At 41.4% G+C, this 13,574-nt stretch overlaps 1 protein-coding gene across 1 annotated transcript in view; it reads left to right on the top strand.

Annotated features, from left to right (window-relative positions):
• The window catches only part of LAMA3 (laminin subunit alpha 3), a 169,607-nt gene that overhangs the window by 64,408 nt on the left and 91,625 nt on the right, over positions 1-13,574 (top strand). The window contains exons 13-19 of the mRNA XM_015420742.1: positions 1,368-1,505; positions 2,488-2,534; positions 3,743-3,842; positions 5,483-5,535; positions 6,200-6,305; positions 7,167-7,266; positions 8,035-8,191. Coding sequence (XP_015276228.1) covers positions 1,368-1,505; positions 2,488-2,534; positions 3,743-3,842; positions 5,483-5,535; positions 6,200-6,305; positions 7,167-7,266; positions 8,035-8,191 — 701 coding nt within the window. The remainder of the gene's footprint in view (positions 1-1,367; positions 1,506-2,487; positions 2,535-3,742; positions 3,843-5,482; positions 5,536-6,199; positions 6,306-7,166; positions 7,267-8,034; positions 8,192-13,574) is intronic.

Raw genomic sequence — 13,574 nt, 5'->3', positions numbered from 1 at the left:
GAGTTTGAGGTGTGGAATGGAGTGTAGTCCAATCAGCTTCCATATGCAAATAACCTTGGAACGCTGGGCGGGACTGCACAAAGCAGCCAGTCAACCCAGCCAGTGTCTTCTGAGTGGCAGTTTTTCCGGCCTAACACTAAAGGGGCCAAATTTAGAATGTTGCAAAATAGAACGTTGCTATTCAATTATTATAAGGGAGAGATAAATCCTATGAGATAGGTTAGGGCCAGGGGTCATTGGGGGGGGGACGCGGGGGGACGCCATCCCCCCGGGTGAGGTGCGGGAGGGCGGGGCCTGGAGCTCCCTGCTGGTGCCCGCTGGAGGTCGCCACCGGCTGTGGGGAGGACACACTTCTGGTGATGTCAGGGGGTGTGGCATATGCTAATGAGTTATGCTAATGAGTTCCCCTAGCTCTTTTTCTACAAAATGACCCCTGGGTTAGGCTGAACAAAAAGTGACTAGCTGAGTTTCATGGCTGAGTGAAAAATGAACCCCTGTTTCCACTGTGGAAATCTAAGATGCCAACCATTACATGATGCTGCTCCTCTTAGGCTGCGGTCACACACACTAAGTAATCCACTTTCAGTGCACTTTCGAATTGGATTTTGCCAGTTCGCACAGTAAGAAACCAGTTGGAAAGTGCATTGAAAGTGGATTGAAGGTGGATTATTTAGTGTGTGTGACCGCAGCCTTAGTATGGCAGCAGCTCATGGAAGAAGATGTTCTCCTTTCCCCACATTCTGCATTCCAGATAATCCATGCCTCCTGTTGATTGAAGAAATCAACCAAGTCAGTAGCAAAATAAAGCCCCTGATTTGCCTTCAAAATGTCTGTTTGCATTGTGAAAAATCACTAACAGCAAAATGAGAGTTTCTGCAACTTGAAGGTTGTTACAAAGTTTTACTTTTGAAAAGTGGAGAAGTCTGAACTTTGCCATTGAAACCTGAGACTGGCTGAAGCTGAACACTTTGAGCAAGTTGTCGTTTGAAGCTGAATAATCTGGATGTGTCCAACTTGCAAAAGGTCGTCTTTGTGTGAACTACTTTTTCCACCAAAGCCCCAAACTATTCAGTATTTTAATGGAAGCACTTTGCATAGGGCTCTGTTTTCTTGGTGAGAGCTTTTGTGCTCCGATTTAAGTAGTTGGGGAGATTGCTTGTACAGTGGTTCATAACCACGTGGTATACAGCAGTCACATAGACCCTGAAAGATACCACTCTTGCTGGAAAATGCCCTCAACCATTTATAAAGCAATAATCCCATGAGCCCCACATTTATTTCAATTAGAGCTCCTCTGGAGAAGCATTCAACAATAACTTCCCTCATGTAAATGCTACCATATATTTTTAACTGACATCTCTCTACAGCTTGTCAGTGTTCAGCCGATGGCTCCTACCATGACACGTGCGATTCAGCAACAGGGCAGTGTGAATGTCGACCAGGAATTGCAGGTCAGCAGTGTGACAGATGTCTTTCAGCAGCCCACTCCTTTCCTCATTGTCTAGGTAATAATCCCAAGGAAATTACTCTTTTTAAAAGTGTTGTAGAGGAAGTTAGCAAATGTCTCTGTAAGACACTAGATTTTGGGAGCAATCCTAAGCAGGCTGCTCAGAAATAAGTCTCATGGCATACTCCCAGGAAAAGGTTTAGGACAGCAGCCACAGACAAATTCAGCCCTGCTGTACCTTGCAGTAACTTTTTAAAAAGGTACCCTTGCTAAATGTTAGGCACTTGGGCCTGAGAATTTGTGAGTATCTTGGACAGCATGAAAGTGTTACAGTTATCAAAGTTGGATGGCAAAGCAGTGCAGAAGTAGGGCCTGGTTAAAAAAAAATTGCCCAGTTGAGGGAAAACTGAAAATCAGACTACGGAAGAACAGTGATATGGATTGCTGTTTGGTATCTGCTGATTTCCCAAGCAGGAAAGGTTATTGATTGATGTGTAGTTGTTCCATCTGGAATTGCCTGTAGTTGCAGTTCCAGTGAGAAGGAATCCTGGTGGTACAGGCAGCCAGTGTCTGATTTACAGGGTCCATGGATCAAACCCTGAAGTACTTGATGCTGAAAGCTTCCTGTCTGGTTTAGTGAATGGAGAATTTGGCCGGGATTTGAATAAGAAATGTAGCTGCAAATCCCTCTGTGGTCATGGAATTCATTCGCTAGCACTGGTCAAATCAGTCTGGGACAGAATGATCTAGTGAATGAAGTCATACCCACTGCAGTAACTGGGCAAGTCAGATTATCAGTCTCAGTCCCCGATCTGTAAAATGGGAGTAACACTGCGAGTAGCAGAGGTAGTAACAGGACTATTGTGAGACACTCTGCACATAAGAAGGGTTATTCAAATGATTAATTGTAATCTACAAATTCTCATCACCTATTTCACAGGTATGCTAAAACATTTTGTATACTTAGAAAATAAGTATACAAATAAATAACTTTACTCTCAAATAAGTACATATTGTTTTTGTTTTTTAATTGTGGAAAGGTGTCGGCAGTGAGTGTGATCCTGCTGGAACTCTTGATTCATATTCTGTAAGTATATCAGTGTGTATCTGGTTTACATAGACAGAATTCATGTTGGCTTCTTTGGGTTTGTGTTGATAAAGTGAAGGTTATTATGAAAAAAAAAGAATCTATTTACTGACGCTTTGTTAGCACACACTGTCCAAACAGATATTCTAAATATTGGATAGCATTTGGTATCTTCCCAGACCATGGACTGCCTGCTGCCTACTTTTCCCAGATTACTTCACCCCAGTTAAAAAACTCTTTTATGTTAGCAAGACTCAATGTTTTACCCTCAGCAGTATTGTCTGGGAGGTTTGCCAACACTCCCTATTAAGAAAGACTCTGCCCATGCAAAAGAAGGCACCTCGAAATGGTAGCCCATGTTTTACTTCATTGTGATTTTTATGGGGAAGTGCGGGACTGTATAATCAAGCCTATTGTGTCTAACTTTCACAGTTTATCTGAGGCGAAGTTAGTATCCTTTTTACTATCTGACTGATGTTCCCATATTACAAGTTTAGTTGCAAGGTACTTTTTGGCTGCCATAACAATCAGGGAGCAAAAGTTTAGCTTTCCTATCTGATGCTTGATGGATTTTATAATTGAAATTCTCTGTAAATTTGCCATGTTATATCTTTCTTCTTTTTTATGCCAGTAAAGATATTTGGATTGGATTGGATAGGATATTTGTATTACTGCAGATTTGCTTAGAATATAGGCCTGAGGGCAGGGGTTTAATCCTTTCTCCTTGCCACTTAGTGGGGCATGGGCAAGTGGGCTCCAAAGGGAACCTGCTGCCAGTACATAGAAGGCATCATAACAGCAGCCCGTCCCTAGTGTTGAATCTTTCTGTAAATATCTCCTGATTTTTACAACTTGTGAGATTTTAAGGAAGTGTGTGTGTATAAGTAAACTGGAAATTATTTGTAATGAATATTCCTCCATACTATTCTAATTTCATAGGCAAATTTGTCTGTAAGACCCCTCCCCCAACCCCACCCTATACTTTCAGCTCATCAAGCCTGATGGCCCAGAGCTAAGACCTCTATGGATTCCAGCCATGTTATGAACTTGAGATCTGAATTTGGGTTTAAGGCTTACGTTTGCAGTGGACATGCTGTGTTTATCAGAGCAACTTGCTACTTCTCATCATTTTATATAATGGAAATTCTGTTGACTTGTGTTATTGCTTTGTAATAGCTCTTCACTTCCTTGTTCCCATTGCCTATTAGGGCTATTGCCAGTGTCTGCAAAATGTAGAAGGTCCAGGCTGTAGTATCTGCAAACCACTATACTGGAATCTAGCTAGAGAAAACCCTGATGGATGCATAGGTAAGGCTGCACTGACATACTTCGTGTTATGAACACACCACCTGTGCTTTCTTGCAGCTATTTTCAGTTTGATCCAGGTTCTCATGGTTAGCCACTATTTTTTGTTCAGCCGTTAGAGTATCTTGTGAAGAGGTCTTTAAGGTGCCACTGGATGCTAGTGAACTAGAGAGCCAGTGTTTTGTAGTGGTTAGAGTGTCAGGCTAGGATTTGGAAGACCCAGGTTTGAATCCCCATTCTGCCATGGAAGCTTGCTAGGTGACAGTCTCATCCTAGAACACTACTTCACAGGGTTGTTCTGGGCAGGAGTGGAGAACCATATAAGATGCTTGGGGAGAAAGGCAGGCTATAAGTAAAGTAAATGTATAAATTATGAAGAGGTAGTTGCTCGTGCAGCAGTTGGATTCAGCTACTTGTATGTTGCAAAACGTTTTGCTATATATTTTCATCAAAATAGATTTCTTGCAGTTTGGGAGATACTATTGTATAATCCATGATTCCTGCAATTTTAAGACTCTGATCCCTGTTAGAAATAGTGATACTTAACAGATGCTTAGCCTAATTCTGCCCTCTAGTGCTTCTTGATATTAAATATATTGGAGTAATTTGATATATTTGGAATTTCAGCAAGGCATTTAGTTTGGAGAATATGTTTTCATTTGTTCAAGATGCCTTCTGCCTTGTTCATTGGCAGCTTTGCGTTTTGAAGAAATGTAGAACATGGAAATAAGAACCAATAACAGAAAAATAAGTGGAAGTATTTGCAGCAATATGTCAAGTGCCTTTGAACAGTCTAATCATCTGTCTTTGTGAGAATGAATCCTAAAATAATCTTTTCAGTAATGTGCCTCCATCAGTCTAGCCAAAATAATAACAACTTATATTGAACTTACATGACAGCACACTGCACTAAGGTGAGCAGAGAGAGCTCCTGAAAAAAGATTGTCTTGAGGAGAAAAGAATAGTTATGCAGCATGGCACAAATGGCACAAATGTCGGCGATAGCGTTTCAAGGATGAAGAACACACTTCAGTACTTCTAAGAAGCTCCACACACAGATCTCTGGCTCACGAACTATGACCCCATTATTCCAATCCAATCCAATCTGGATTGTAAGTAGGGATCCCAAGTCCCCCCAGAGGGCGGGGAAACCCCCGCCCCAGAGGCCCGTTCCCCGGTGCCACCGGATCGGGCCCCGGGGGGAACTCCACCCCGATGTGCACGTCACCCGGAAGTGATGCGGGCATGCTGGGGGCGGGGCCATGGCCATACAAGGGAAAACTCTATGGTTTTCCCTTGTATGGCCGTGGCCCTGCCCCCAACGTGCCTGGCATCCTCCTGTCAATTCCGGGTGACGTGAGTGCGGCGCAAGACGCCGGCCGGGAGCCCCCCGCTCCCGGCAAAGATAGACTTAGCAACCCTAATTGTAAGATCAGGGGGACCTGGTTCCAGATGTTTTGTTCCTCATATGATGAGAGAGACAGAAAGGGGAGGTGATGAGATCACACACCTTCACATGTTGAGTTTCTGTGGTGGAATATTATATGAAAAGTAACCAGGCCCCTTTGCACACTCCAGGGGAATGCCAGTGATATAAAAGAATTGTAGAAAGGTGATCCAAATAGCTTTATTTGCCTTTGCAGAGTGCCAGTGTGCTGCAGATGGAACTCTGAGTGGAGTTAGAGAATGTCAGCAGGTAAAAACATTCCATTTACAAATAATTGGGCTTACATATTGTTTAAATTTTAGTTGAATAAATCCCTGTGAACAGGTAGCCAGGAAGTCATCCGATATTGCCAATAACAACCTGATCTGCTGTTCATATTTGTGCAGAAATAAGTTCCAATTCAGTGGAACATTCCCAGGAACTGATGTATATGATGTAGCTTAAATAGCCTGCAAGTGAATTCTGCTGCTCCGCAAGCTGGTCTTGGACCCAGATAACCCTCTAACACCAAAAGCTGTGACAGATGTGAAGAGAAAACTCCCATGCCAGTTTATGACCTAGAACCTGCTCTCTTTGGGCTGGCCACATATGACCATGCCTACAAAAGTGGGTACATTTGGGCTTCTTCCTATCCATGTACATGCCCTCCCTGTAGCCACAAGCCAGTTCCCAGCTTATATTGAGAGCTTTTCTTCATGGGTATTTAAATGCAAACTATTTTATTTATTTATTTATTTATTTATTTATTAAATTTTTACCCCACCCTCCCCACTGTAGCAGGCTTAGGGAGGCTTACAAAGGTCAAAACACAGAGATAACAAATATAAAACCTTCTAAAACAAGTTTATAATAGTTTGAAACAAGAAATATATCAAGGGAGAAGATGAAAATTTCACAATTATTTTCTGTACAGGTGGATGGCAGTTGTTACTGCAAACCAAATGTTTGTGGCGACTCGTGTGATACTTGTGAGGATGGTTATTACAGTCTTGAAGGATGGAATTATTTTGGATGCCAAGGTACAACTGAGGTTTTTCATATGATAAAAGATTTCTAAAAGATAACAATCCAATCTTTCTAGGGATTAAGTCTGTTTGGCATCAACAAGTAGTTAAGTCCCCTTTATCTTGGTTCTTTTATTTGTTCTGTAACTGAGGTATCTTTTGGGTAATTTTTAAATTATTGTACTTAAAAAAAAACTTGTTAGTTGCCTTGAACTTTTGGAGGGTGCTTTTGTTGTGGCAGTTTTGCATGGGAGAATGCAAATGCTCTAGATCACTGCTAGACTTCAATGTACACACATTTCAAGGAAAAGGTCAAAATATCCTCTTCCATTCATTTCCTTTAATGATACATGAAGACCGGAGGCAGGACAACCAGAACCTCTTCTTGAAACTGTTGCCTGGAGCACATACTTCACATTGCTTCATGGTGTGGCTGGACTTGTTCCATCATTTATTTCAGTATGAGCATTCATGGAAGAGGATGTGGATTTACTACAGCAACCATTGCTATAGGAAGTTTCTGCTTCACCCATTTTAAGTTTAATGGAGCTATGCTAGAATATTCAGGATGCATTCCCATATGTACATCCCTTAGGAGAGACTGTAAGCTTATCTTATTTACAGGGTAAATTTAGAATGATTTAGAGAAATTACTCTCTTTCATTTCTGTCCCTACCATTAGAAGGAACCTACAGTCAGGGCTCTTTTTGTAGCAGGTACTCATTTGCATACTAGGCGACACACCCCTAATGTAGCCAATCCTCCATTAGGGGGTGTGGCCTAATATGCAAAGGCGTTCCTGCTACAAAAAGAGCCCTGCGTATATTTTATATTCTTGTGACTTAAAAAACTGCACTATTTTTTCTTCCCTTCCAGGATGTCAATGTGATGTGGGAGGGTCTGTGAGTCATGTGTGCAATGATCACTCAGGTGCTTGCCAGTGCAGAAGACACATTGTTGGAAAGTCCTGCAATGAGTAAGTGAAGTGAGAAAGTGAAGCTGGTGTAGCAGAACAGCGTGTTCCTTAAGATTTCTTGCTTGCTGCTCAGGAAATGATAGGTCTGCTGTCAAATCAGCTGCTAATTACATGAGACATTATTCTTGTAATGGCAGATACTAAATTCAAGAAGTATCTTTATGTTTTTATTTATTTAAAACATTTATTAGCCACCTTTCTTCCTTCTGGAGCTCAAGGCAGCTTACAAACATAGATAAAACGCATTGGCTAAAATAACATCACTTTTTACATCACTTTTAGGGGTGATTTGTTATGATAGTTAAAAGGAACAGAGAAGCTCTGGGCCATGCTAGCTGTGACAGTGTCCTTGTGATGCTGCAAGGATGCTGTTGCCATTTTTAAATGATTTTAAAATGCCATGAGGGCCCAGTCAGGATTGGACCCACAGCACGGCACTCTTGTTTCCCCCATGCACATCTTATCAAGCCCTGAAACAGCCGGGGGGGCAAGTGTGGCCATTGTGGCACCTAATAAGGGGCGAGGGGAGGGGATGACAAGTGCTTCAGCCGTGGAGTCCTTGTGGCAGCCACAGGGATGTTGTCACAGCTAGTTGGGGCCTGTGTTTCTAATTACTAGTTTCTGAGAACAGGCAGAAGTGAGGGCTGTTGCCTTCACGCTTTGTCTGTGACCTTCCAGAGATAGTGGGCTAGCTGCTGTTGGAAAGAGAATTCTGGACTTTTTTAATGGGTAGGAGAGAAATTTAAATTAACTTTGTATTTATGAAAGGCCTGAAAAGAACTACTATTTTCCTGACTTGCATCACCTGAGGTTCGAAATTGAAGATGGAACAACTCCAAGTGGAAGAAGAATCCGTTTTGGATATGATCCTCAAGAATTCCCTGATTTTAGCTGGAGAGGTTATGCACAGATGTCCTCTATACAAGTATGTGTTGTTGTTCCTTTTTCTTATATGTTTAACTTACTCTGCCTTCTCAAGACCATTTCACAGCATAAACATCTGCATCAGTTAAACTCTGTAGTCCTCCTTTATTTTTCGGAAGAAGTTACTTCCATATGCTGCAAAACCTCCTAGAAAATTTAGGTTATCATTTTTCAGAAAGGTCAGGACTGTGCAGTTTGGGGTTTGTTGGTTACCATCCAAACAACCAGGTGGCTTATATGAAAAACAACTGTGTGTTGGTGAATATTATGGCTCACAAAGGTAGTCTGATGTGCTAAACAAAGAAAGTGACCATTGTAGAAAAAACAAGAGAAATTTATCTCTAACTGCTATCTTAATATGTTTTTTGGTGTGTGGATTCAGGTGGGTAGCCATGTTGGTCTGAAGCAGCAGAACAAAGTTTGACTCCAATGGCACCTTTAAGACCAACAAAGTTTTATTCAAGGTATATGCTGTAAGAAGTGTGCCTTGCACATGAAAGCTTATACCTTGAATAAAATTTTGTTGGTCTTAAAGTTTTAATGTTTTATGTATTCCATTTCCATTTCATTTATTAGCTTCATTGACCCGAGGTCTTAAGCCAAACATGCAAACAACAAATATAAAATGCATTACATAAAATTACAAGATATTTAGACAGAACGCCTTTACAATAAAAGCTAGTAAACATGCTCTCAATCAGTAACATCAGACCACATTTTATAAACTTCAATGAATTCTATAAAATCCCATGATATTATGGAAATTAGTTTTAAAATTTTAAAATTGTATACAAAAGGTACTCATAACATTTCAAAGCCGCTTTAAAAATAGCACTATTGAAAGATATTTTGCCACCAAGCGAGTCGTTTCAGGGTCCTCATCAGCTAATAGTATGGTTATCACCCAGGGTTCCATAGGGAGGTGATATCTTTGTAAAATAGGAGTAATCCAGCAGGATCTGGGGTCAATCCATTGGTGGCAAAATAACATAAGATGATCTAAGGTCTCTATTGCACCTGATCCACAATTACACAATCTATTTGAGTACTGTATTTTAGCAAAACGGCCACTTAGCTCTACAGTTGGAAAAACATTCAACCTTGCAAGCGTGAAGACATATCTAGATCTGGGGGATGTAAGGAAGCTCATATATGAGGGAGTTTTCTTAGGTGGAACAATCCCTAAGGCAGAGTTGGAGCATACTCGCCTAGCACGAATTGAAGTGCTGAGTCGGTCAATGTTTGTCACCCTCAATCTCATCAAATTTAGCGCTTCTTGATAATTTAAATTATTAAGCCCCGTAGGGGCGAGACCAATCCACTCCAGCTTGTTATCTATATGTTTTGCCCACGTACATTTATAATTATCCCCTTTTAAAAGATAAAGAAGACCTCCTTGAGCATTAGGTGTCATATAAAGAACTTTCAGTCTCAATTTAAAGGCTGCCTTCCAGGCTCTTGACTCAAAGGAGCATTGTGCGAATTCTTCTCTAAGTGCCGTCCCTGCGACACATTTAGGGACTCCTGCAATTTTACGCAGGAACTGGAGAAGGATCTGATCTGATAATTCCGAAATTTCTTTAATCCAGATCGCAGCCCCATATAAAAATTGGGAAGTAACTTTCGCATTAAAAGCAGCAATGGCCATTGGGACATACTGGCCGCCTCTTGAATAATAGAATTTAAGGAGGGCATTAGAATTTAATTTAGCGATTTCAGTTGCTGCTCTTATATGATGTTTCCAGCGGCAACTGGAGCTGAACACTATCCCCAGATATTTGAAATGAGACACTTGTTCTATCTCCCCACCCTTAACCTTCCATGATCTTTGTTTTAAACAAGGTTTGTTAGAAAAAACCATTATTTTTGATTTCTCATAATTGATCATCAGCCCCTCTTGGATACAGTAATCAGTAAAAGCATTCACTAGCTTACGCAAGCCAACTTCTGATCTGGATAGCAGCACTGCATCATCTGCATAAAGTAGTATAGGAACTTCCTGTCCCGCTAGTATGGGTGCGTGACAGATTGTTTTTTTGATATATGGGACTACATCATTTATATAAAGATTAAAAAGTGTGGGGGCTAATAAGCATCCTTGCTTAACACCTTTAGAGAGATGAATGGTATTTGTAAGTTGCCCATCTACTCCGCAACGAATTTGTGCAGTAGGATTCTCGTACAGTTTGTAAATCAGCCAAAGAAGTCTCTTGTCTAGAGATGTTTTGGACAATTTGGCCCAGAGGCGGCATCTGGGGACTGAATCAAATGCTGCCCTGAGATCCATAAATTGGGCATTGGCCCCATCTGTTCGCCGCCCTGAGCACGTTCGCGGGGAAGGCGGGTGCCACTGGGCTCAAACTTTTTTGGGGTGTGTGTGTGTTCATCATTTGGAAAGTCCATGTCCAGTCTTTCTTTGGCAACCTGAGCATGTACAGAGAAGCTGCTGGAGAATCATAATATATAATAGATTGCCTTTACTTCACTTTTCTTTCCTATTGAATTAACTTTACTTAACAGATTAGGAATCCAGGAATGGGGGAGGGTATACCAATTGAATAGTTTAATTAAAGGAATCAGTTAGAGGAAGGAAAGTATTACTATGCTTTCCATCTTGACTAATTACAATCTCTATTTCTGTATATGTGTGTATTTCATAAGGAAAAGGAGTAACCATGCAATGCTAAGAACGCTTTCCTGGAAGTAAGGCCCACTGTGTAGACCTGGGACACAGCCTTAGTGGACCTGCTCAGGATTGCTCTCTGAATGTTTGTTGGACATGAGTTGATGGCTAGCCAACAGCTGGCTGGTGGGTAATGAAAAAAGGAGGGTGGCCAATGTATATAATTTAAAAATCTAAAATAAGATAGAATCAAGGAACACAAGAAACTGAGTACTGCGTGAAACTCTTGAGAAAATAAGTTGGCAGATTTACAGCATTTTCTGGTACAACTAACTGCTAACACAAAATCCCCAGTATTCTTGTCTTTCAAGTGCTTAGAAGTGATGTTCTATGTGGGCAACTGTACTTATTTACCAAGTGGGATTTCATTATTTCTCTGCAGCAGGTGAGGGAGGAGGGCAGGCAGAAGGATCAGGCAAGTAACAGGGATGAGCTGGATACCTGCAAACTGTTCCCATTGCATTGTTAAATTGGGTTCTCCATGTTGTGGCCAGCAATTCTAATGTTAGGTCCATGGCAGAAAAACAATCTCCTTAAAATAGCAAGTTAAATATATTTGAAAATCATATTAGCTTGCAACTTTACTAGTCTCTACACTAAGTCTGTCACATGGCTGAAGTAAATACAAGCAACCTGCTCTCCACATGGGAAATGCTTATTTCTTTGTTCAGTGGTATGAACAACTGGGCCTGGTTTTGTAATATGCTTTGCTTATCCCTGCATGCATTGTTGCTTTCTTGTGTTGTTTTTTTGTTTACCAAAATACATGCTTTGAGGGGGAGGTTAAAACAAATCTCTGTGGTATGTAATTAAAACTGTCCACATGCACTAGGATTGCCAGGTCTGAGTTGGAAATACTTGGAGACTTTGGGCGTGGATCCGGGAGAGGGCGGGGTTTGGGGAGGGAAGGGTTCTCAGCGTGGTACAATGCCATAGAGTAAAGCAGCCATTTTCTCCGGGGGAGCTGATCTCTGTCAGCTGGAGATCAGTTGTAAAAGTGGAAGATCCCCAGGCCTCACCTGGAGGCTGGCAACCCTAACACATATGTCCATGTACTTTCTTTACACAATTAGATTTTTAGTAGTGTATACACCACTTGTGCAAAATAAAAAAGGACAATAAAGGACACCACTTGTGCAAAATGAAAAAGGACAAGAAAAAATGCCTGCCAAGGTTCATCTTTAAGATTAAAATCCAAAGTAAACATATATACACATCCATGGTATCCAACATCCTCATCACAGAAGACAAGAACTAAGATAACTTCAGAGATATCAGAATATGATTTATTAATAAAGGTGAAAAAATAAAAAAACCTCCCCTTTGTAACTAACTACTGGGAAGAGCATCAAGGCAATTGGGAAGAATTCATGCTGGAGGTCACAATAACAGTTCTCTCAAAGACTAGCCAGGGCCAGAAGAAGAACAAAAGGAAGAGATTGGATTCACTACTGCCCTTCACTACTCAAGGGAGTCTCAGAGTGGCTTACAAACTCCTTTCCCTTCCCCTCCCCACAACCGACACCCTGTGAGGTAGGTGGGGCTGAGAGAGCTCTGGCAGAAACTGCTCTTTTTCAAGAACAGCTGTGCCAGAACTATGGCTTGCCGAAGGTCATCCAGCAGGTGCAAGTGGAGGAGTGGGGAATCAAATCCGGTTCTCCCAGATTAGAGTCTGCGCACTTAACCACTACACCAAACTGGCTCTCCAGTAGATGACTGGAAGATTCTGATGCCTCTGAGGGCTTTGTGCATCCTCCATTTATATGGGCCTCAGAAAAGACCATATTCTGGGAAATGGACAGCTTGCCTGAGGGAACACCAGTGTGAGGAAACTCTGGGTAACTCTAGAGCCCCTCGTCAGGGATCACTACAGAAGCCTGCAACATATAAGGGATCAGCTAAACCTTATCCACCAGGGTCAGTGTTGAAGTACCCTGGAGATTAAGGGTGCGCAACAACATTAGCTGGGCCTAGGGTTGTATCTCTGAGGTTAGAGAGGCAGTCATACAAAAATTGCATCATGACCAAGCAACCTAGGTTATCAAAAACTCTATGATATATGTGGTTAGAGGTATGTCTTTGCTTTGTGTCCATAATACTATGGACAAATTTATTTACAAATGATCTCCAGACTATTCTCAGTGGGACATACATCCAAGTTTGTCTGCTTAGGATTCAGTTGTTAAGACTTCATATCCATTATGAAGATATTTGGGAACTGTTTCCTCCTGTGATTCATTAGAACCTGCTGTAATTTTTTTTTGTGGAATTTCTACACATGCTAAATGAATTCTAAATGTTCTCTGTCTTTGGGTGGTAGTGTTAAATAATATGCTTTCCTGTCCTCTTCTTTGCTTCTTTTTTCCCAGCCAGAGGTGGTAGTGCCTGTCACTGTGGCTTCTCCTAAGCCCTTCCACCTAGTTCTGCACTATGTCAGCTTGGTTTCAAAAAGCTCTAAAGGGAGGATCTCAGTTGCTGAGGGAAAGCATTTTGACCCTTATAACACTTGTAAGTGAATTACTTTTCTTGCTAGGTTTGCCTGTCTTCTTCCTCTTCCTTATCCAGAAAACACTTTCTCTCTGCCTATGTGTCTGCCTATGCGGTGTTTGTAATTCCCCCCCCCTGTAGGAATTGAGTATTTTGCTTGCATGGCTTCTAACTGTTTATCCTTCTTGGCACTTTATGGCTCTTTTTTTCTTGT

The sequence above is a fragment of the Gekko japonicus genome, unplaced genomic scaffold (assembly GCF_001447785.1).
Source record: "Gekko japonicus isolate JY-2015 unplaced genomic scaffold, Gekko_japonicus_V1.1 scaffold1602, whole genome shotgun sequence".
Taxonomy (NCBI): Eukaryota; Metazoa; Chordata; class Lepidosauria; order Squamata; family Gekkonidae; genus Gekko; species Gekko japonicus.
Note: the sequence above shows the minus strand (reverse complement) of the source record. Positions and strands in the feature narration are given on the sequence as shown.